Below are 24,402 nucleotides of genomic sequence, written 5' to 3'. Positions count from 1 at the left end.
GCCCTGATCAAGTTTGTCGAACAAACTTCGGCCAGCGTAGACCAGCAGAATCGATCAGACTGGTAACGAGGCGACAGGACTCCTTTAACCCTGGATCGGAAGGACGGGTACTTTCAGTTTCCATTCCATCCATCTTCCAGGGTGCTCGTCGAATTCAGCCTAAACTGCAAGTATTCCTGCTTATGATGCAGTGTGGCTATCCCGCCGTGGCATAGCAGGTGTGTTTCCCCAGAGAACTCTCCCTGCCTTCCTTTTGGCCGCTCAGGTGCAGACTTTCGCCTCCTCTGCTGTTTGGAGGGCTGGTCAACTCCGGTAGGCTCGGGTTTCGACCTTCTTCAGCGCCGGGAAAAGCTTCCGAATGCTGACCATGAGTGTGGGCTCATGGTATTTTGCTTGGAGCCTTCTCTTCCTCTGCCTCAACATCTGGAGTATCTGGCCATGATATTGAGTCAACTGCCTTACCACGTTGGAAACCCCGCTTCTCGTCCGTCCAGCGAGGTTAAGCAACGTCGGTACTTGGATGGGTGACCACCTGGGGACGCCAGATTCTGTTACCACATCCTCCGAGCCTTCCTTTCGGTTGACTGTGGCAAGACTGAGGAGAGTCGCAGTACCTGTTCTCAGTCAAGCAGAGTTTTCAGCCCTACCTTGGAACGTTTCCTAGTTCTTCTTTCCTCATTGACCCGTTTATAGTCCGAACGGTCGCCTCAGGATAAGTTCCATGTGGGGCGATCCAAGTTCCGGTGGCTTCAGGCAATGTTTAACCGGACTCCCTGGCCCTATGGGACCAGCGGAACTATTAAACCTGCAATGGGTGTTGACCTATGGAGCCTCTTGATGGTAGTGGATATTCTCGTCCTTTCCCCACATTCTTGATGCGGTTCTCGGACTCGTCAAAGGAAAGGGGGGGGGGGGGCATGTTCCGGTCCAGGCCTATGGTCAAGACCTGAAGGATACCTCTCCATCATTCAGGCAGGCTTAAGGGCCTTAGTCTGGCCCCTCTTCAGATCCTACCGCTCCTGCCAAGTCGCCCCGTTGCGTGTCGACTTCATGCTAACCAGCAGGGGACGCATTTTCACACCTTCACATCTTGCAGTAGAGATACCGGGATGATTGAGATTCTCTCAATTCCACCATCGGCTCTCTCATTCCAGGCAGGGGAATGTTTCTCTCAGACTATCCGAGCAGAGCCTCATAGAGAGAGTGTACCTAAGGGTCTTTGACCTTGGGTAACCAGCAAGTGCTGGTCTGGGGGACCTGATCGCGACAGCTTGGAACCTCAAGCTTCCGCTAGTTTTCCCCCCAGTCTCAGACCCCGAGACTCTGGCAAGATGCATTCCGGTGATGGTGGGACAACTTCGACGCCTGCGTCTTCCCTCCTTTTTGTCTGCGGACAATGGGTCTCAACAAAACCAGGTTGTCTGTCAACCTTTCAATGGGAGAGCTCCACTGGGACTATGCGCAGAACGGTTTCTGGACCCTCTGCTTCCCCTGACGGAACTCCCGGGAGAGCTTCTCCCACGGCGCAGACTACTCAAGCAACCACACTGCGACATCTCTCCCGAACCGGGGCGTCGCTTCGGCTTCATGCCTGGAGACACTACGCTTCCTCCTCTAGAAGAGACAACCCGCTACAGTCGCGGTACGGAGGTCGCGTCATCTGCGATAGTCATCCACAGGGGTCTCCCAGGCAAAGTGAAGAGTCTAAGGTGGTTGGTGCCGTGGGAGATATACCTCTTCCCGTGAGGCCTCTTCTCCAGCAATAACGGTCTTATTGCCTTTCGGCGGGAGGAAACTCCTTTCCGCTCTTGGCAATGAAGCCTGTCGCTCAGCCTTTCCCTGACCTTCAGGCTTAAAGGAATAACTTTTTCCTGCCCGCTGGATCTATCCTCGCTCATGCGAAGCTACGATCGTCCCTGCCCTAGTCGGAGGAAGACCTCCGACTTGGAGCATGGCTCGGACTTTTAGTCCTTTAAGAGATCTTCTCAAGACCCTTTTACGACAGGCCTCGGATTGTATTCCGCCTTGGGTCTTCTGCTCACTCTGGCCACGGCCAGTGTGTAAGCAATCTTCTTGGTCTCTTACTACTCCCCCCCTTTCTAAGGAAGAGGAGAAGGCAACATTCAGGCTCGCTCCTGAGTTGTTGGCTAGACTCAGAATCTGAGGGTCCCGACCCTTCGGTCCGATTCATTCAAGATTTTGAGTCTCCATTCTGTGTCTGATGTCCCAAGACCTTCTCTTTCTTGCCAGTACAGGAATCGAGAGGTTAGCGCTGGGAACAGCTGCAGTTTGGCCTCAGTTGCAGCCGATTTGGGAACACAAGGAGGACATGGGGGGAGAGTCACCAGTATACCTCTTCAGCCCGGACTCAAGGACATTCATCTCGACCTGTCTTCAGACCCTCCCCCGTCACGTCGCCCTACAGCACGATGTTGGATACATCGCAACGTCCCTCGCCTTCGAGTAATACTACTCTGTGACGCAGGTGCTACAAGCTGGAGTCTGGAAGCGTCTGATGACCTTCGCAGCCCGCTTCCTGCAGGGCGTGACCCACAGGAGTCTCGATACGTTTTCTATCGCTCTGTGGTGGCTACACAACAGCTGGTCTAACCTCAGGCTCCTTTTTGGACAGGTAGCAGAAGGTTGAGGGCATTGTTATCAGGTTTTAGTCTGCATGAACGAAAGAAGTATGTCTGGCCCTTACTTCTTTCTTCATCATCCCCTCTACGGGGAAGCAGCATCCTGGTCTCTGCATAGCTGACCTCGAACCTCTGCAGGTAAACCATGCTTCCTTGTGTTCCGAGTATTGAGTCAATACTGTCGCGTCCCCCATACCCTGACGAGGTGGTATTGGGAACGTCCTAACCCAGAGTTCCTTCTGGAACTCCAGGTCAACTGCCTAGGACGGGTCACACTTCTTCCTTCACACACAAGCTTACGTAGGCCACATGGTTCCTTGCGGTGCAAGGAACTTGTGAGGTGCAGGGACTCCTTTTCTCGAGTGCGACTCACTCGGATTCTGAGTCCTCGGGTAAAGCCAAAGCCAGTATGGCTGGGGACTTTCCACCCTTCCTAAGGGATAAGTCACCCTTTGTAAATAGCGTGGTTTGTATTTCGGTTACGGAACAAATGACAAATTCGAAGATAATTTGTATTTTTCCTAACCATACAAACCTTAGCTATTTACACATATTTGCCCGCCAGCCCTGTCCCCCAAGACAAGTCCTACCTCTAAGTGAAAGTGAGTATTCACCTGTGTGTGAGGGGGAGGAGGGGTAGCTAGCTACCACTCCCCTACCCCCCCGCTAACTAGCGCGGGGGTAATACACCCTCGTTAAATTCTAATGGCTCGCCATTTCAGCTACGCTAAAAGTAATAACCCTTTGTAAATAGCTAAGGTTTGTATGGTTAGGAAAAATACAAATTATCTTCGAATTTGTCATTTTTATATTTGTTTATATTCGACCTTTCCTAATAGTAGGCGGTCTTTTCTTGGTACCGAAGTTAATTAACATTGAGCCCGTCATTTCGGTTTTACCTGTTAACATATTATGCTATTTTAATGTTTTTGAAAGAATTTCTTTGATAGTCTCGTACTGTTTTCAAAGTTGAACTAACGTTTTGTTTTGTCTTTGCAGTTGTTGACGTTCAGAACGTTCAACTTGCGCTCTATCGTTACGATAGAGAGAGAATTTTCACGGTGTCACGTTGCAGTAAGAGTAACCGTGTCTAGCGTTTTGTTCATTCTTTCTTAACTTAATGGTTTTAATTCTAATAAAGGAACTTTTCATTTTGGGAAATATTTCAGTTTTTTCCTTTAACAATAATATGTTTTATCGATATATATGATTGGGCTCTTCTCTCAGGTTCTAAGTCAAGAGTGAGAGAGAGAGAGAGAGATAGAGACGGAGGGAGGAAGAGGAGGATAAACGTTTCATTCAAGCGAGTAACGTTGTTATCGTTTTTGCTCTTCTCCCTAGTCTCTTTAGGGGAAGAAGGTAAACGTTTCTAGAGTGATCTAGTGTTTAGTCTCTTTCCAGCCACTGAATTATTTATCTTTCATTAGATTTTTCTGTTACATTGTAATTCTGTTTTCGCAATTACTAACTTTTGAGAAAGGATAGAATTGCGTGTTTCAGGTACAAACCACTTAAAGTTTCGAGTTCAGTGAAATAAGTGCAAACAGAAAATCAAAGTGATAAGTGATTAGCGCAAAGTGTGTCAGTGTTGTGCGTGAGGGTACTTCTGTGTGTGCCAGTCGTCCTCCCAGTCCGGGACCTCTTGCAAGCTCCCAAGCCCAGGGGAGAAGCAATGTCGAAGGGCAAAAGGGTTCGGCAGGCCTTGATCGGCGCACAGAAGTATCCTCGGTGGTTGCGGGCGTGTCTTACAGAGACCGTCACTCCCACCCGCAGACGATTGAGCCCTTATTTTGCTCGTCTGCAGAAGAAATTTCGGGGAGAAAACGCTGGTCTCAGGTCTCAAGACCTCTTAAACGTAAAGTCCAGACCTATGCCAGACGTACGAAGTTAGAGTTCAACAACCCGGATGCAGTCATTGGGTTAGCTCTGACTCGCCGCAGTCATCAGTTGAATGCACTCCGCCTAAGAGGAGTAAGGTTCTGCCGCAACAGATCTCTGCTGTTAAGGCTTTACCTCAGCAGACCTTAGTGTCTGCCGACCCCAAGTTGACTCTACTGCAGTCCATGCAGTCACAACTTACGGTCTTGATGCGTGAGTGTCAGGCTGAGAAGGTTGCGCCTCCTCCTGCGCTCGCTCCGCCTGACCGCAGTACTGCCTGCCAGGCGTACGATGTTGAGCCACGTTCTGAGTTTACTGTTTCCAGTGGTGTGCAGCTCCCTCCGCCTTCCTTAAGGCAACCTCAGCAATGGGAACAGGAGGCTTATACCTCTCTTCCTCCGCTTCCACTTGCTGTTCCACCAGTGAGGCAACACTCGCTTGAGGTACAACAACCTCTCCCATCCATGAGTCAGTCTCCTCAGCTCTCGCTGCAGCGAGCTCAACCCTCCTCAAGGCAAGCACCTCAACACCTTAGCCTTGCGCCTCAGGAGCCTCAACTTGCGAGACATTTACTGCGTTCTGCGCAGCCACTACCTCATCGCTCTCAGCTCACACCGCAGGAACCTCAACTCGTTCCTCAGGAACTTGCTACTGCGCATCCGCCAACCACTCAGCAAGCGCAACCCTTGAGTTCAGCCACTCATGCCAGGAGTCAGCCTCCTCCACCCATGCGCCTACCTTCTGCTACTTCTTTTGATCAGCCTTTGCAGACTGAGCCTCAGGTGTTCCCTCAACAGAGTCTTGAAGAGGAAACCACAACTATTGTTGTTCCAGCTCGTTCTGACTCTGCTGTTCAGCATACCTTACCTCCATTTTCAAACATTATGATAATGGAGGTTATTTGTATTACTTATATAAAAATATATTTGTATTCCTTGCAATATATTTTTAACAAATCGCAAAATATGGCAAAAATCATGAGTTATGAATGTAAGGTATATTATGTTGATATTAAACCCCTTGCAAGCATGCATGTAGTAATGCAGTGTTGCCAACAGGGCGAGTTTCCCTTTCCGGAGGTGAAGTAGATTATAGTACATTTAGTGTAGCTTAATTCTACGATTATCATGCCGGCTATCAAATTCATCAACAAAACAGTCTAAATCAATTCCCTCGGCACGTGCACTTTCAATGGACGGTAATGCGATATTACTCACTCTTGCACTGGTCATGGAATTTCTGAGAAATGTTACACGCCATGCAACACGCTCTGCTTACCTTACAGCATGCTCTACATACAGCATGCTCTGCATACAGCATGCTCTGCTTACAGCATGCTCTGCATACAACAGGCTCTGCATACCTTACCGCATGCTTCTCAGTCACACATCTTTGGTTGTTGCCAACTCACTAGACTGTCAAGCAGTTTCTTAACGTTGCCTTCTAGTCTGCTGCGTTTGCACAGTGTAACCCTCACTGAGAGAACTTAGCTTTTCTCGGATATGGTCCCTGTAGATGAGAAAGTGCTTTTCTCCCTCCTTCTGATATTCCCTTGAGGACTCTGTCATTTGGAGAGGAGCCTTTAGCTGCGTAGCCTCCTATGGACTTTTATTTAAGCATAACATGCTTCCAGGGAAGGTAATGGTCCCACTTCAGTCGCTAATCCCGTCTGTTACCACACCTGCTCCCATAGTCCTTGAGCTGTGTTGCAAGACATGCAGTCCAAACTTAGTCCTTGTTAGAGGATTTTTTGTTTACGGAGTCAGTGTGTCACTGGGAAGACGTTCAACAACCAGCAGGAGTGACTTGTTGTGACGCAGTACGGCAACCTTAGCAACCCGATAAGGAGTTGTCTGTACGACCCAGACAGTCTAGACAGCTTCGGGTTGTCACTGTACTTCCTCGCTTCCCCATGGTTGACAGTTCACAGACTGTGCAGCAGTACCATGATCTTGTGTCCGGCTCCGTCAGACGACTGGCTTTTAAGAGCTCCCACAAGTCGTCGCTGTCTGGAGATACTCAAATGGACTATGGATCTGACCAAGGAACTGGGCCTCCTGGTCAATTTTGAGGAGTCTCAGCTCGTCCCATCCCAGACCATTGTCTCCCTGGGTATGGATCTTCAGAGTCGAGCTTTTCGGGCTTTTCCGTCGGCCCCAAGGTTCTTCCAAGCCCTAGAATGCATCCAGAGCATGCTGAGAAGGAACCGATGCTCAGTCAGGTAGTGGATGAGTCTAACAGGGACACTTTCATCGCTGGCCCTGTTCATTGTGTTAGGGAGACTCCACCTCCCCCCCCTTCAGTATCATCTAGCTGCTCACTGGATAAAGGACATGACGCTAGAGACGGTCTCAGTTCCTGTTTCCGAAGAGAGAAGGTCTTCTCTCGCGTGGTGTAAGAACAGCTTTCTTCTCAAGGAAGTCTACCTTTGGCTGTTCAGAAACCCGACCGCCGTCTCTTCTCGGACGCATCAGACACGGGCTGGGGTGCGACTTTGGACGGATAAGAATGCTCGGGAACATGGAATCAGGAGCAAAGGACACTTCACATCAATTGCAAGGAGTTGTTGGCGGTTATTCTGGCCTTGATAAACTTCAAGTCCCTCTAGCTTAACAAAGTGGTGGAGGTGGACTCTGACAACACCACAGCCCTGGCTTACATCTTCAAGCAGGGAGGGACTCTTTCGTGGAAGTTGTTCTAGATCGCAAGGGACCTCCTCATCTGGTCTAAAGATCGAAAGCTCACGCTGGTAACGAGGTTCATTCAGGGCGGTATGAATGTCATGGCAGATCACCTCAGCCGCAAGGGTCAGATCATCCCCACAGAGTGGACCCTTCACAAGAATGTTTGCAGCAGACTTTGGGCCCTGTGGGGTCAGCCAACCATAGATCTGTTCGCTACCTCGATAACCTAGAGACTCCTGTTGTATTGTTCTCCGATTCCAGACCCAGCAGCAGTTCACGTGGATGCTTTTCTGCTGGATTGGTTCCATCTCGACCTGTATGCATTCCCGCCGTTCAAGATTGTCAACAGGGTACTTCAGAAGTTCTCCTCTCGCAAGGGACACGGCTGACGTTGGTTGGCTCCGCTCTGGCCCGCGAGAGAATGGTTCTTAGAGGTACTGCAATGGCTGGTCAACATTCCCAGGACTCTTCCTCTAGGAGTGAACCTTCTACGTCTACCTCACGTAAAGAAGGTACACCCAATCCTCCACGCTCTTCGTCTGACTGCCTTCAGACTTTCGAAAGACTCTCAAGAGCTAGGGACTTTTCGAAGGAGGCAGCCAGAGCGATTGCCAAAGCAAGGAGAACATCCACTCTCGGAATCTATCAGTCTCAAGGGGAAGTCTTCCGTAGCTGGTACAAGACCAATGCAGTTTCCTCAACCAGTACCACTGTAACCCAGATTGCTGACTTCCTGTTATATATAAGGAAAGTAAGATCCCTTTCAGCTCCTACGATCAAGGGTTACAGAAGTATGTTGGCAGCGGTTTTCCGCCACAGAGGCTTGGATCTTTCCACCAACAAAGATCTACAGGACCTCCCTAGGTCTTTTGAGACCTCAAAGGAACGTCGGTTGTCCACTCCAGGCTGGAATCTAGACGTGGTCCTAAGGTTCCTTATGTCATCAAGATTTGAACCTCTCCAATCAGCCTCTTTTTAGGACCTCACGTTAAAAACTCTTTCCCTCGTGTGCTTGACAACAGCTAAAAGAGTAAGTGAGATCCACGCCTTCAGCAGGATCATTGTTTTCACATCTGAAACGGCTACATGTTCCTTGCAGCTCGGTTTTTGCTAAACGAGCTTCCTTCACGTCCTTGGCCTAAGTCGTTCGAGATCCCAAGCCTGTCCAACTTGGTGGGGAATGAACTGGAGAGAGTACTTTGCCCAGTTAGAGCTCTTTGGTACTTTCTAAAAAGGTCTTAACCTTTACGAGGACTATCAGAAGCCTTATAGTGTGCTATCAAGAAACCTTCTTTTCCAAGTTCTAAGAACTCAGTTTCTTACTATTCAGGCTTCTGATTAGAGAAACACATTCTCATCTGAAGGAAGAAGACCTTGCTTTGCTGAAGGTAAGGACACATGAAGTGGGAGCTGTGGCTACTTCTGTGGCCTTCAAACAGAGCCATTCTCTGCAGAGTATTATGGATGCAACCTATTGGAGAAGCAAGTCAGTGTTCGCATCATTCTATCTCAAAGATGTCCAGTCTCTTTACGAGTACTGCTACACCCTGGGACCATTCGTAGCAACGAATGCAGTAGTAGACGAGGGCTCAGCCACTACATTCCCATAATCCCATAACCTTTTAACCTTTCTCTTGAATACTTTTTATGGGTTGTACGGTCGGCTAAGAAGCCTTCCACATCCTTGTTGATTTGGCGGGTGGTCAATTCTTTCTTGAGAAGCGCCGAGGTTAAAGGTTGTGATGAGGTCCTTTAGTATGGGTTGCAGCCCTTGATACTTTAGCACCTTTGAGTTGATTCAGCCTTCCAAGAGGAACGCTGCGCTCAGTAAGGAAGACGATCTTATTAAAGGCAGAGTAACGGTTCAAGTCGACTTCCTTACCAGGTACTTATTATTTCATTGTTATTGTGGATAACTGATTATATGAAATACGGGATACTTAGCTATCCTTTAGTCTTGTACACTGGTTTTTTCACCCACCCCCCTGGGTGTGAATCAGCTACATGATTATCGGGTAAGTTTAATATTGAAAAATGTTATTTTCATTAGTAAAATAAATTTTTGAATATACTTACCCGATAATCATGATTTAATTGACCCACCCTTCCTCCCCATAGAGAACCAGTGGACCGAGGAAAAAGTGAGGTGGCGACAACAACAAGTACTGTAGTACCTGGCCACAGGTGGCGCTTGTGAGTACACCCCCTTCTAGTATAGTGATAGCTGGCGTATCCCTCCCGTAGAATTCTGTCGGGCAACGGAGTTGACAGCTACATGATTATCGGGTAAGTATATTCAAAAATTTATTTTACTAATGAAAATAACATTTTTCTCTCTGTCGACGTGTCGACAAGACGTACTTTACTCGCTGTTGAAACCTGGAGTTTTTCCCATCATCTTTGGTGAAGTACTATATTCTGGTTTGAGCTTTCGCAGTGCAGGTGTTTTTTCTTCATCTAAAATCTTGAACTCGTTTTGGATAGATTTATTTTTTGGTGACAAAGAGAGTAGGGACTTTCTTTGACTTTTAAATGGCCGACCCTTCCCTTAGACGGAAGTGTGTTTAGGCTTTTAGTAATTATCTTATCACGTTATAAATTAATTATAGATTTTCCTCTTCGATTAACTTTCCATTTATAATAAACATAAAAAATAAATTTTAATGTTTTGTTTATATGCGACCTTTCCTGAGAGTAGGCGGTCCTAACTTGGAAACCGAAGTTAATCAACGTTGAGCCCTTTATATCGTAAATAGCTTTTATAGAGCTAAGGATTTAAAACTCTTTAAATGAACTATTTTATGAAAGAATTTCTTTGAATAGTCTTCGTACTGTTTTCAAAGATGAACTAACGTTTAGTTTATTTATGCTACGCAGTTGTTGACGTTCAGGACGTTCAACATGCGCTCTATCGTTACGATAGAGAGAGAGTGTATCACGGTTTCACTTTGCAGAAAGAGTAAATCGATTCTGACGTTTGATCATTCTTTCTAAGCTTAAATGTTTTAAATTCTATTTTAAAGGAACTTTTTAATTGAAATACCTTTCAGTTTTTTCCTTTGGTCAAATAACATGTTTTTTTTTTTTGACGAAATGTAATTGGGCTCTTCTCTTAGGTGCGAAATCAAGAGAGAAAGAGAGAGAGAGATAGAGACGGAGGGAGAGAGAGGAGAGAAAACGTTCCGTTCAAGCGGGTAACGTTGTTCTCGAGTTGCTCTCGTCCCTAGTCTCTGTACGGGGAGAAAGGATAAAACGTTTTTAGTTTTTTATTCTCGTCCCCAGGCTATGTGCGGTGAGAGATTGAAAACGTAGTTTTGAATGAACTAGTGTTTAGTCTCTTCCCCAGCCACTGAATTTTTTATCTTAAAATATGTTTTCTGTTTTTTTTGCTGGTATTAATGAGCTTGCATTATACGCCTGATTTCGCAATTACTACCTTTTGATGAGGGTAGAATTGCATGTTTCAGGTAGAAATCAGTAAAAGTTTCGATTTCAGTGAAATAAGTGCAAAACAGAAAATCGAAGTGATAAAGTGATATTGCGCAAAGTGTTACAGTGTTGCGTCCGAGGGTTCGTCTGTTCGTGCCTGTCGTTCACCTAGTCCGGGACCTCTTGCAAGCTCCCAACCCAGGGGAGAAGTAATGTCGAACGACTTATGGGTTCGAGAGGCCTTGATCAACGAACAGACGTTTTTCCCTCTATGGTATCGGGTGTATCTTACCAAGATCTCCCCTACCATAAGGCGAGAGAGACGTTTTTTTCTCCTCGTCATCCGAAGGCTTTTCGCATAAGAAACCCGTAACAAGGTTTCGAAGCCCTTAAGCGAAAGTCAGTCCTTTCAGGACAGGTCCAGCGTCCTGGTTACAGCCATTAGGACAGCTCTGACCCTATGCAGTCATCGGAAAACTGCTCGCCGCCTAACAAAAGCGTAACACAGACTCCGAGAGTCTTTTTTTGTTGGCAAAAGTGTTGCGGTCACAGACGTTACCCTCGTCTCTTACCACAACCATTTCCGTTGATCCTTAATGGGTTGTACAGCAAGACATGCAGAATATGCTTGCCTCCCTTATGGAAGACTATTCTGCCGATTAGTCCGTTGAGCCTAGCCGTTTATCTCATCGAGATCCTGGCCTTCAGCCACCCTAACGTTCCTTTGTGCGTCCTGTTGACGTTGGCTTAGCCAAGTCACGTCAGTCAGGTTGTTTAGAACCACACTCGATGCGGTCTCGTGTGGATTTTCAGCCACATTTGGACGTTAGGCCACTTGCTGATGCTCCTGTTGACGTTCAGGACGTTCGCTAACAATCGGAGTTGACTTGTTTTGACGCTGTGCGTCAACCTCCGCATTCTAGAGTTGTTTTGACTGCTCAGTCTAGGCAGTCAAAGCAGTCTCGAGTGGACGCTGTGCGTCCTCACGCACCTGTTGTTGTTGACAGTTCAGTTGTTGATAGTTCACAGACTGTCAAGCAGTTACATGACGTTGCGTCCTGGTCCACTACTAATGCACCAGTGAGTGTGGACTCTGCTTGTAAAGCATTGCCACCACGGTAGGTCTCTCCCTTGCTTGAGACTCAGCTTTTATCGGACAAGGTTCCTGTAGATGAGGAAGTTGCTGTTCCACCTCCTACTGATATTCCCTTGAGGACTCTGTCAGATGGAGAGGAGCCTTAAGCTGCTTAGCCTCCTATGGACTTTAATTAAATCATGATGATTTTTTTAAGGATCTTTGTCCGGATCTTTTTGTAACTGCTGCTCCTCGTTCGCCTAGACGTCAGAGCTTACACTAGGCCTAGCTACTTCGAAGCCGTTGTTTATAAGCTAGTGCTCTCTCGCTCTCCTAGAGAGCTTTACGTTTGCTAGGCGACTGGTTTATCACCAGGAGGAGTTTGGGGGATACAGCCTTTGCTTTCCCTTCTTTTAAACTGGTTTATAGAGCGAGAGTCTGATATGACACGAGAGAAGTTCTCGGCTTGGGAGTTCATGTCTCTGCCCAGATAGACTTCTCAAATCTCGTAGACTCTCCCTGGCGCCTGGCCAGGAGACGCTCCAAGTTTTTTACAGGTCAACTTCACAGCTGTTTTTGAGCCTTTGAAGTTTTGCTGTACAATTATGTCATGCATAAACAAGGCTTTCAGGGATGGAAAGCGGTACCGCCTCAGTCGCTAACCCCGTCTGTTGCCGCACCTGCTCCCGTAGACCCTAAATGGGCTTTGCTGCAAGACATGCAGTCCAAGCTTGCGTCCTTGATAGAGGACTTTAATGCGGAGAAGGTTGCTGCCGAACCTTCTGGCCAACAACCTTCCAACCGGTCGGTTGTGCGTCCTGTTGACGCTGAGGTAACCTTCTCGCGTCTACCATTTGAGGTGGTTCCTCCACCGATGCGACCCAGTGTGGGTTGCCAGCCGCACCTTGACGTTAAGCGACACTCGGAGGTGGTTGTTGACGTTCAGGACGTTCAACAACCAGCAGAGGTGACTTGTTGTGACGCGGTGCGTCAACCTCAGCAACCTGGTATGGTGTTGACTGCACAACCCAGACGGTCTAGACAGTCTCGGATGGATGCTGTGCTTCCTCGCGCACCCATGGTTGTTGACAGTTCACAGACTGTGCAGCAGTTCCATGACGTTGCGTCCGGCTCCGTCACGCATGCACCAGTGCGACCGGACTCAGCGAGCCAGACGTTGCCCACTCCGTTGCTATTTCCTCATCAGTTTTCGGATGTGGAACTATCTGATGAGGACGTTGCTGAACAACAAGACGATCAGCCCCCAGAATAGATCAAGCCCTGCTATCCATCCAGAAGATGCTGAAGAAGGAACGCTGCTCAGTCAGGCTGTGGATGAGTCTGGTGGGGACGCTGTCATCCCTGGAACAGTTTGTATCACTAGGAAGACTACTCCTCCGTCCTCTTCAATACCATCTGGCTTTTCACTGGAAAAAGGACAAGACGCTAGAAGCGGTCTCGATCCCGATTTCCGGAAAGATAAAGTCTTGTCTGACTTGGTGGAAGGACAATATCAAACTAAGAGAGGGTCTTCCCCTGGCTGTTCAGACTCCCCACCACGTTCTCTTCTCGGACGCATCGGACTTGGGCTGGGGCGCGACACTGGACGGTCGGGAATGCTCAGGTCTGTGGAACTCGAGTCAGAGGAGCATGCATATCAACTGCAAGGAGCTGTTGGCAGTTCATCTGGCCTTGAAAAGCTTCGATTATCTCCTTCGAGGCAAAGTGGTGGAAGTAAACTCGGACAACACCACGGCCTTGGCGTACATCTCCAAACAAGGAGGTACCCACTCACTGACGTTGTACGAGATCGCAAAGGACCTGCTCATCTGGTCAAAAGGTCAAGACATCTCCCTAGTAACGAGGTTCATCCAAGGCAACTTGAATGTCATAGCAGATTGGCTCAGTCGGAAAGGGCAAGTAATTCCAACAGAATGGACCCTCCACAAGGATGTGTGCAAGAGACTTTGGGCCACTTGGGGCCAACCAACCATAGATCTCTTTGCAACCTCGCTGACCAAGAGGCTTCCAATCTATTGCTCCCCAGTCCCGGACCCAGCAGCAATACATATAGATGCCTTCCTCCTAGATTGGTCACATCTGGATCTCTACGCATTCCCACCGTTCAAGATTGTCAACAAGGTACTGCAGAAGTTCGCCTCTCACGAAGGGACAAGGTTGACGTTAGTTGCTTCCCTCTGGCCCGCGAGAGAATGGTTCACCGAGATACTTCGATGGTTAGTAGACGTTCCCAGAAGTCTTCCTCTAAGGGTAGACCTTCTACGTCAGCCACACGTAAAGAAGGTACTCCAAAGCCTCCACGCTCTTCGTCTGACTGCCTTCAGACTATCGAAAGACTCTCGAGAGCTAGAGGCTTTTCGAAGGAGGCAGCCAGTGCGATTGCTAGAGCAAGGAGAGCGTCTTCCATTAGAGTCTACCAATCGAAGTGGGAAGTCTTCCGAGACTGGTGCAAGTCAGTTTCTGTTTCCTCGACCAGTACCCCTGTAGCTCAAATAGCTGATTTTCTCTTATACCTGAGAAAAGGACGATCCCTTTCAGCTCCCACTATCAAGGGCTACAGAAGCATGTTGGCATCGGTCTTCCGGCATAGAGGCTTAGATCTTTCCAACATAAAGATCTGCAAGACCTCCTTAAGTCTTTTGAGACCACGAAGGAGCGTCGTTTGGCTACCCCTGGTTGGAATTTAGACGTGGTACTAAGATTCCTCATGTCAGACAGGTTGGAGCCGTTACAATCAGCCTCCCTGAAAGATCTCACTCTTAAGACACTTTTCCTGGTATGCTTAGCCTCGGCTAAAAGAGTCAGTGAGATTCATGCCTTCAGCAAGAACATCGGATTTTCGTCAGAAAAAGCCACTTGTTCGCTGCAACTTGGTTTTCTAGCCAAAAATGAGCTGCCTTCTCGGCCTTGGCCTAAATCTTTCGATATTCCCAGCTTATCGGAGATCGTAGGCAATGAACTAGAAAGAGTCTTATGCCCTGTTAGAGCTCTTAAGTTCTATTTAAAGCGTACTAAACCTTTACGAGGCCAATCTGAAGCTTTATGGTGTTCAGTTAAGAAACCATCCTTGCCTATGTCAAAGAATGCTTGGTCAGACTTTATCAGATTGTTAATACGAGAAGCTCATTCACATCTGAGTGAGGAAGACCGAACTTTGCTTAAGGTGAAGACGCACGATGTTAGAGCTGTAACAACTTCCGTGGCCTTTAAGCAAAATATAGCTCTGCAAAGTATAATGGACGCAACCTATTGGAGAAGCAAGTCAGTGTTCGCGTCATTTTACTTGAAAGATGTCCAGTCTCTTTACGAGAACTGCTACACACTGGGACCATTCGTAGCAGCGAGTGCAGTAGTGGGTGAGGGCTCAACCACTACAATTCCCTAATTCCATATCTTTTTAATCTGTCTCTTGAAATGTTGTTTTTTATGGGTTGTCCGGAAGGCTAAGAAGCCTTTCGCATCCTGGTTGATTTGGCGGGTGGTCAAAGTCATTTCTTGAGAGCGCCCAGATTAGGGGTTTGAGGAGGTCCTGTTGTATGGGTTGCAGCCCTTGATACTTCAGATCCTAGGGGTCTGTCAGCATCCTAAGAGGATCGCGAAGCTCCGTAAGGAAGACGTACTTATAAGGCAGAGTAATCGTCTAAGTCGACTTCCTTACCAGGTACCTATTTATTTTGTTTTTGTTATTTTGATAACTTCTAAAATGAAATAAAAACTCTTAGCTCATAAGATGTAAACATATTTAACTGGTCTCTACCCACCACCCTGGGTGTGAATCAGCTATATATTCACCGGCTAAGTTAAATATTTAAAAATGATATTTTAATTATAAAATAAATTTTTGATTATACTTACCCGGTGAATATAAATTAAACGGCCCTCCCTTCCTCCCCAATAGAGACACAGTGGGATGAGGAGAAAATTGAGTCTTTGTTTACATAGAGTTTGGTATCTGGCCGACAGTTGGCGCTGATGAGCACACCCACAACCTGTATAGCGATCGCTAGCGAGTTTTTTTGTACAGTTTTTTGTCTGTCGAGCAACAGAGTTGCAGCTATATATTCACCGGGTAAGTATATTCAAAAATTTATTTTATAATTAAAATATCATATTTAACTTTACACGAGTTGGTAGCATTGTCATATATTTTTAATTAATTGGTAGGTAATTGAAACTATTTTCTTGATCCTTCTTACATTTTTATCGCCATTGTTATTTTTGTTACTATCAATATTGCAATTCTCTCTCCAAATTTAGTGAGTTAGGTGTATCATCCTCAGTGAATGATTAAAAATGTGCTAATAATTATTTCAATGGGCCTACCCAATATGAATTAGCATACATTGTTTCTTGAAGTAAAGCTTTATAACAAGATTTCTAAACTTTAGTCAAGAACACCAGGTCAAATCAAAGATATGTCTTTTTTTTCTATTTATAATATGAAACTGAAACTACTGACGAGGTGAGCTGCACTTGCTGCAAAAGAAGCTGGACTGGAATTGAAAGTTAAAGGTCTTTTGCATTCAGCAAAAAGTCCTACCTACAGATAAACTATCCTATAAAACATATAAGAAAAAGTTGAAATATAAATAATAACAGGAGCAGACAGGCTTGTCAACAAATTGACAGCTCTATAAATTAAAATCCATTTAAAATTGCAGCAGAATGTGGTTAAGAAAAAATATACAGAATTTGAATGGTTTTGTATTGAAGTAGGTAAATGTATACTGTATTACGCCACTAGAATGTGTTACTTCCCATGAAGATCTAAAACAAAATATTGGAGTGGTCCTGCTGTTAGACCACAAGCAAAATCCAGCAGCAAAAAGAAAAATGAAAGATAGAAAATTAGACGGCCTTCACAAGTCTCATTGACCTCTTTTATTTTGTCATTTTCCAGTGTTATAAATATGTTTTTGGAAATTCCACTCTAACCTTAGTATATGGTGGACTTGGGTATACTGATAACTGCTTTATCTTTTTTATGTTCTGTATAGTATATCGTCATTCACATCATAGCAATTGGTTTTTATTTTTTTTCTGAGGTGTTACACAAGAGAGCGATGCAGATGATATGTCAGCTTAAAAGAAATAACTGATCAAAATGAATATATAAATAGATATAAAATCATTGGCCTTGTGTGTCAATACTTTGTTTAACAGTTTTCTAGCAGAAATGTAGTAATTCTTTATGCTATGCGAGTAGTTTACTGAATGCAAAGAGAAAGGGAAGGTATTTGCACAGTAATCTGTTGTTGTGAAATAAGAATTGTTTGAATTATGTTGTTGTATATCTCTGATTGTTGTTTTCTTTTTCAGATTTACGTTATTTACGACCTAATAAAATATTGCCAGAAAGTATGCCTGGAAATATGTCACCATTTAAATATTTCGCTCTTCACCATTGTTCCAAAGCGTCCAGCAAGTAGTACAAGCTCTGCTGCCTTTGAAAAAAATGGTAGTTCAAAGTATATGACGCGCAGCAAAGCAAAAGTTAAAAGTCATTAAAGAAAATAGGCTTAGCTGTAGATAAAGAGAAAGTTATATATGAATATATACTGTATATAAGTAATGTCACAGAATGTAAGATTGGGGTATTCAAGTCTTTTTATATCAGTTGTAGCTTTGTTAAAAAATTTTCCACTAAGATGAAAAATGTAGTTCGCATACATCATTTCGTTGCTGTAATTTTGCAAGTTATGGAGTGAAGATAATCAACTCCGTTAAGAGTTGAGGATCACATGACTAGAATATTCCAGTCTTCTTGTAGTTGGTAACTTGTTATTTAGGGCAATTATTGTTTGGATTTTTATTAAATATTTTATGTTGGTATGTGTCTGTGTAACAGTTTCTTCTGCGTTTTTAGTGTTCTCTGTGGAGTTGGGGATGATTCTGCTGGTCAACAGAAGGATTGCACTTATTTTGCTGTTTTCTTTTTTACAATTATTTTTCATGGTATCAATAAATATAAGTTTGCAAATATAATTATCTGATGAACAGGGAATATAACCAATAAATTCTTGGATTTCACATACTTGAGTTTATGGATAGCACCATTATAGAATGTAATAAGACTAGGATATGGAATCTAGTCCTTGACAACACAGCAAACCAAATTTGAATGTTTTATCAAGCAGATGTATAACCGTTTTCATTTTCTTTTAAAGTTTGAATCTTTTCCAAGGAAAAAAGTGCAAATCATAAGTTCCGTATAGAAGTGTTAACATTTTATCTGCTCATGATCAATTTGAAGTTTATCTGATAGTAGGCAATCTATAGTGTTACCTTTATTATGTTGCTTCACTCTTTACAATAAGATTGTTACTCAATCATTTTCTATTAAAAAAACAAAAGCTAAATCCTTGATAGTGTACTCCCTGTCTTAAAGTGAATTTTTTTTTTTATCTCAGGACTAGACTTTTGAAATTAATAAAGCTCATTTTTGGAGGCAAAATTAGTATTCTTTATAGAAAACTTGGTATCTGTAGACCTTGTTTCAGAAACCAACTTTTGAATAAGTCTCTTGTTACATGCCAGCACAAGTGATGAAGGTAGTTGAATACCCTGATATAGTTTAGTTCTCTCAATATCTTCAAGTCCAAATAATGTTAAATATATTATTGTACTGTTTGTACAAACTGAGCTTAATAATTGTAATTCACATACACTTGAAGACAATCTACTTCATCATTACCAACATCCTCTTTAATATATTTTTAGTGGTGATAACTTACATTGAAGGATTATCAAATTAGATGTCCTAAATGGTATATATTATAGTCTTAGATTCTTTATCTTTTCACACTGAAATTTGGCTTAGGATATCTTTTAACGTTGTGTATGTTACCAAGTCATACCAAATGACTGCTCTTGTGCTCTTAAAAGTTTATAGATTACTCTGGTGTTTAAAGAAACTTCTTCTCAGGCTTCATAATATTCTGGCTAAAGCATACGTAACAAGAGCTTCTGAATGTTATGTTCCAAGAGACTTTTTGAGCTCTGTCTACAAGTTGATAGCTGTGATGAATTTATTTTTTATGTACATATGGTTAACTAGGAAGCTCTTTGTACTCTACTTTTTTTTTTTTTAAGGGAGTCTTTATTTTCTCGGCTGAAAGAATTTGGTTACTTTGCGAGCACATGCATTTTGAAGTGAAATAAGTGGTAATTGCACAGTAGATTGATTTGCTATTATATATTTTTTTCCATTGATGTCGAAATGCTTTAAAGTGACTTTAAGAATAAATCAAACAAATCTTCGTCCTGATAAATATTGTGACAGGTGAAGAGTTACTGGTGACTTAAATATATTACTATATATTTAGTTTCATGGTTTTACAGCCCTGATTTAGGTACTAAAAGAATTACTCCTTTGGGGGAAACTTATAAGGTATTGACAGCTATTTGAGTGAAAGTATTTATTGACACTAGAAGGTGAGTAATTAATCAGGTGGTTTTTTTAAAGTCTCATGATATGTTGTATAAAGGAAAGGAGATAAGAATATTTTATTGTTTAGAATTTTTTTTTTCCAAGTAATGAAATTTTGTGATTTTTTTATTTCAATTTTTTGCTAAATTTGATATTATGTTGCATGGCCGTTGGTATTTGTAATCCTTGTATCTCAGTGTTGAAAATTGTGGATTGTTTTCTTGGTGGATGAACCTATATATGGCGGTAGAAAAAATGATTGTATGGTGCAAGTTTTAAGGTATTTGTTGGCGCAGTGGAATAATTTCATAGTTAGAATAATTTTTAGTTCATTCAGAGTGTAAGTAACACCGTGAACTAGCCAATGTTTCGTATATATGTTAAATTATTTTGAGGCGTTTTGTTTGCTATGTAAATTATGTTTTGATGTAAACTGGGATATTCAGTACATTTGTGAGATTGTCAGATTGCTTTAATTTGTCAAGGTATTGTTTAATTTATCATTATTCAGCTTTAACGGAATTAGGTAGACTTTCTCAAGCATTTCATTGGTACTTGTCAAAGGTGTTCGGATTTTTGGATGCATTTGTCATTAGATTTTACTTTGTTTCATCTCTTAAATTTGTTTCACTACAAGTTTATCATTTAATATGTGTGTATAATTATAGAAAGGTAATGAGATGAATATATTAAAAATGATCTTGAAAGTCATTAATAGGACAGCCTTAGTAGTTTGTTATAGATTTATATTTTTTGCTTTCCATTTTTTTTTGTGTGTAAAGGGATTATTTGGTTTGAATTTAGAGGACAAAGTTTATTTTGAATTTTCCAATTAAATATGAGGGCACAGAAAATGACATTACTAAAGTTGAATGTTCATATGTCAAGCAGTAGAGTCCAGAAGGGGCATGTTTATTTTATTAATTTGATTTGCAACAAAAATCTCTCAACGCTTCATCAAACTTGCAGTGATGGAAAAAAGATTTGCTTTTAAATAATTGCATGTTTTTTGTATTGCGTAACAAGATGATTGCTACATATTGGTAAGTGATTGTTGAGCAGTTTTTAAAGTTAGTTTTGTTTGGAGATTCATGAAATGATCATTCATATACAGTATTTGAGAAAGCATGGTGCTATGTCATAATTTTGCATCGTTAGGAGTTCTTTCTCATGTTTATTTGATTTCATGGAATTTTTTTTATATCTGTTGCTAACTCTTTTTATTGCCTTATTAACCGTAAGCAAGATGCTTGTACAGTAACAGCCTTTTTGTAGATTATCTTCAGAGCTGTTGGTACTTTAGGAAAAATTATAATGAATTTAGGGGCACTTTTTAAAGTTGCATACTTCACATCTCTTGCATTTTCTTGGTATAACTTTAGAGCTGTTTGTTATTTCAAGATAAAAATGTTTCATCAGCACTTTTTCAAGAGGTGTTTTACATCTAAATGCTTTGATTTTGGTATAAATACTTACGGCAGCATTCAAATATAAAAATTCACATTTTCTTGATAAGCAGTAGCTACTTGCCATTGCATACTTGCATAAAGATAGACTTATGTATGTAGTAGTAAGGGTTGCATAAGCTGCGTGTGGCATCATATACACCTCTACTTAATTTCTTGAGAAAGTCCAGACCAACAGTATTTACCTGTAGTTTGTTAGTTTGGCTAAATATTTTTCTTATAGACTAATATTTGACTGCTGTTTTTCTTGCTTTATAAAGTTCAAGTAATGTGTATATTGTTAACTTGCAGTGGATACTAAAATATTCCTGAGTTGTTGCAAATTATTTTTGTTTAGATTGTTGAGAATTTCGTAAGTTTTTCTTCCTTTCTCACTACAAAAAGTTCCGTGTTCCTAACAAACAAAAATGAAATTTGAGTAGATAATTAGCTTGATTGTATTATCTCCTAATCATATATTAGAGCAGAGAAGCAGTGCCAAGAGCCACTCTTCTTTTTAGCCTGTTCAGAAGTTGGATCAGCTAAAGAGAAGCAACCAAGTCATAAAGTTCAGCAGCAGCAGGTTTTTTTTTCTTTTAAGCATGGGATCATTAATTTATGTAATTGTAATATCTTTTACCTGATAGTAATTTTTAATTTAGTATATACAGTAATGAGCACTGTTGAGTTATATTTTCATGTTCGTCTTGGTTTTTGTGTTTGATTTTTTGGTTTTCTCTTTTTTTGAAGCTATATTTCATTGGCTGCATGAATGGTCGGTCATATTTTGTTTGTATTTGGCCCTTATATTTTCTGTAATTATTCAAACTATGTGTAATCAGTTTCTAATTTTGGAAATGCTGCTTTTGACTTGCTGGTGCATTTTTTTTTCTATCAGGGATAAGCAAGATACGTTTTCATTCATCTTTTCAGTTATATTACAGTTCCTGTCAAATTTCATTTTACATTCTTTTTAATAAAAACTTATCAAAGGTTTGCACTGTAGAACTATCCCACTTGGGAAATAAAAGCATGGATACAATACAAAGATAAACTAGCTCAGCCTCTTTTTCTATATTTATCATTGAAATATCTTGTCTTAATGTTAACACAATTACTTGTGTTTTCCCCACCTAAAAAGTATACTGTAGGGATTTGTGTACATATTGTGATTCCTTTTGTTGTAAGCTCTTACATACTGTAATGGCATTGCATGAGATATCTTAATAATTGGGGTTCAAAGCATGTAAACTGTAACAAGTGATAAGAATAGTGTGCACATTATCTACTCGCATTGTAAGCAGGCAAGTGTATGAACTGCCTTATTTGTTAGAATATCTGCTGAAAATTATTGCAGTTATGGAGATGTTTGTGACATAAAAATTATTCTTTTGATTTTGGGTGACGTTTAGTCAATCTGTTACGAGGAGTGGATGGTAAGGCATAACTTCTTTGATAAACCGCCCATCTACAACAAGAAGGAAACTGCCTGTAACCCAGTGTTCATCACTGTTATCCATGACTTATTCAGTTAATTTCCTAGTAAATTGTTAATTTCGTAAACTAGTTCTGTTGTAGTGTATTTATTTTTCTTGTTGACATTTTCCTGTATTCTCAGTGTACACCATAGAACAAAATACAAGAGTAGATCCATATTTTGCTGAATCATTAATATATTATTGATAGTATAATTTTGTTATTCTTTCCCATTTATTTGAATTCTTTTGTTAATGGTGAATTTTTTACTGTTTTGTACTTGTGGAAAGATGGAAATTTGGGGAATTTTAAGATTTATATATTGCTGCAGCATGACTGAAGCTGTTATTGTAATCCAACCGAGAGACCAGATAATAGGCTTCATTGACCAATGGATTTACACTATGCAGGTAGTGATGGATAATAGATGATTAATGAACATGTTCCTAGCCCCATTTTGCTTTTGGGGTCTCTGTACTGTTTCCCTTTACCAGTGATTCTGCCCTCTGTTACAATTAGTTATAAAGATGATTTAATCAGACCGTCGAGGTGAAAATATTAGTTTTGATATGGCATAATAGTGCCATATACTAGGAAGAAAATTGTTTAGGGCTTTAATATAAATCACAGATTCATATAAGTTTTGATACTTTATTGTTGGATTGACTGAAAATTTTAAGAATCCGAAAAACATTTTTACAAGAGATTTGTCCATTTATTTTCTTTTGCTGTGGATTGAAATTCAGTCATACACACGGAAGAATTTTATTAGAAACAGAGAGAGCCCTAGAAATCATCAACACAGCAGACATCGGATTGGCTGTGTTAAGAATGAGGCAAGAAGGCAAAAGTAGATTCCAATAATGCAGCCTTATCTCACCCTGAAAATGGTGGCAGGGAAAGAACAGCTAAAATACACATATGTGACTAATTTATCTGAAGATTTAATCTAGTTAAACAACTCGGGAGCATAGGAATGATCAATGGAAAACCAAAACTGGAATGTGATACATCTGCTGAAGTGTGAAGCGCACCGACAGGCTTCTAGTAGGTAAGTGTCGGTGAAATTGTAGTTGTAAATGTCAGGTGTAGTAAAGGGGATGTCAGACGATTGTTTGTAATGAGGCTTTAAGTCCTAGAAAAGGTAGTTAACCAGGGATATCGCGATAAATTGTCTAATCTTTGTAGTAATCCCTCGCTACCTTGCAGTTCACTCAGTGCATCGCAGAATTATAAATACTGTATATGTAAATCTATTTCTCAAAACCTGCTTTATATCGTTTGTTTCTGATCCAGATAAGTTTTATATATTTCTGTCACTCCTCCCAATATACTGGGAAAAGATGTAGACAAAGTAATTTTTGGACTTAAAAATTGTTAAAGGAATACCGCATATATTTGTGCAACTCTACGATGTTGCATATTGTGTGAGGAAATTTTCACCTATAAAAATTATTTTTGTCATTTATCTCTTGTATCATGCTACGGTAATTCCTCTTGCGAAACCATATTATAATAAACTAACCTCTTATTCTCTGCCTCTTTATCTCAACTTCTAGTTGAAAAGGATAAAAAAAGCAAAAGAGAATGCATGATAAAAGTATTTTAAATACAGTAATGCATACGGCTGTAAGGAACTGAACGTAAAACGGTTATTTTGTTATGATCAACGGATTCGAATAACAATAGCTGTTTTGCTTGCATTTCAACTTTTGCATGATAGTAATTAATTAATGTAGTTGTTACAAATGACAAAGTATAATATTGACTGATATACAGTATTAGTACATTTTACCTTTTTCGGGTTATGAAAAGGTAAAGCAAATTGCTGAAAAACTACCTAAGGAATTGCAAGAAGAAGTCAGTAACTTCCTAAGCATTGTAATCATGCATTGTAAAGGTAACGGCTATAGAATTACAGTGATACCTCGGTACTCGACCATAATCCGTTCGAGATCCGTGTTCGACCTCCGATTTGTTCGAGTACCGAATTTTTTTTCCCCATAAGAAATAATGGTATATATTCTATTCCGTTCCCAAGCACTCGAACAGGCCCAAAATATTAATAAAACGTGTACCTAAACAACAATAATTATCTAAATGTGTATGAAATTGGTCAGAAAATCCTATAAAACAATTTTAAACCATTTACTGTACTAAAATAAAACAATTTTAAACCATTTTCTGTACTGTAGTGAACATACCTTTGAGCAGCGGTTCGATGGCATACAGGGATGGATGTGGAGAGGATGGAAGGGGGAGGTTACTGCTTGGAAGGAGAGTCCCCTTCCATGATGTGGCGGGGTAGTTCTCCTTCAGGAGTTGT

The 24,402-nt window shown here is 41.9% G+C and overlaps 1 protein-coding gene across 6 annotated transcripts in view; it reads left to right on the top strand.

Annotated features, from left to right (window-relative positions):
• The window catches only part of bbc (choline/ethanolaminephosphotransferase 1 bbc), an 88,861-nt gene extending 66,570 nt beyond the window's left edge, over positions 1–22,291 (top strand). For all 6 annotated transcript variants that reach the window (XM_068364696.1, XM_068364698.1, XM_068364699.1 and 3 more), the window contains one exon: positions 17,046–22,291. In XM_068364696.1, coding sequence (XP_068220797.1) covers positions 17,046–17,234 — 189 coding nt within the window. In that variant the 3' untranslated portion in view covers positions 17,235–22,291. The remainder of the gene's footprint in view (positions 1–17,045) is intronic.
• The last annotated feature ends 2,111 nt before the right edge of the window (positions 22,292–24,402 follow it).

The sequence above is a fragment of the Palaemon carinicauda genome, chromosome 41, assembly GCF_036898095.1.
Source record: "Palaemon carinicauda isolate YSFRI2023 chromosome 41, ASM3689809v2, whole genome shotgun sequence".
NCBI classification, from domain to species: Eukaryota; Metazoa; Arthropoda; class Malacostraca; order Decapoda; family Palaemonidae; genus Palaemon; species Palaemon carinicauda.
This window is presented reverse-complemented; position numbering and strand designations above follow the sequence as displayed.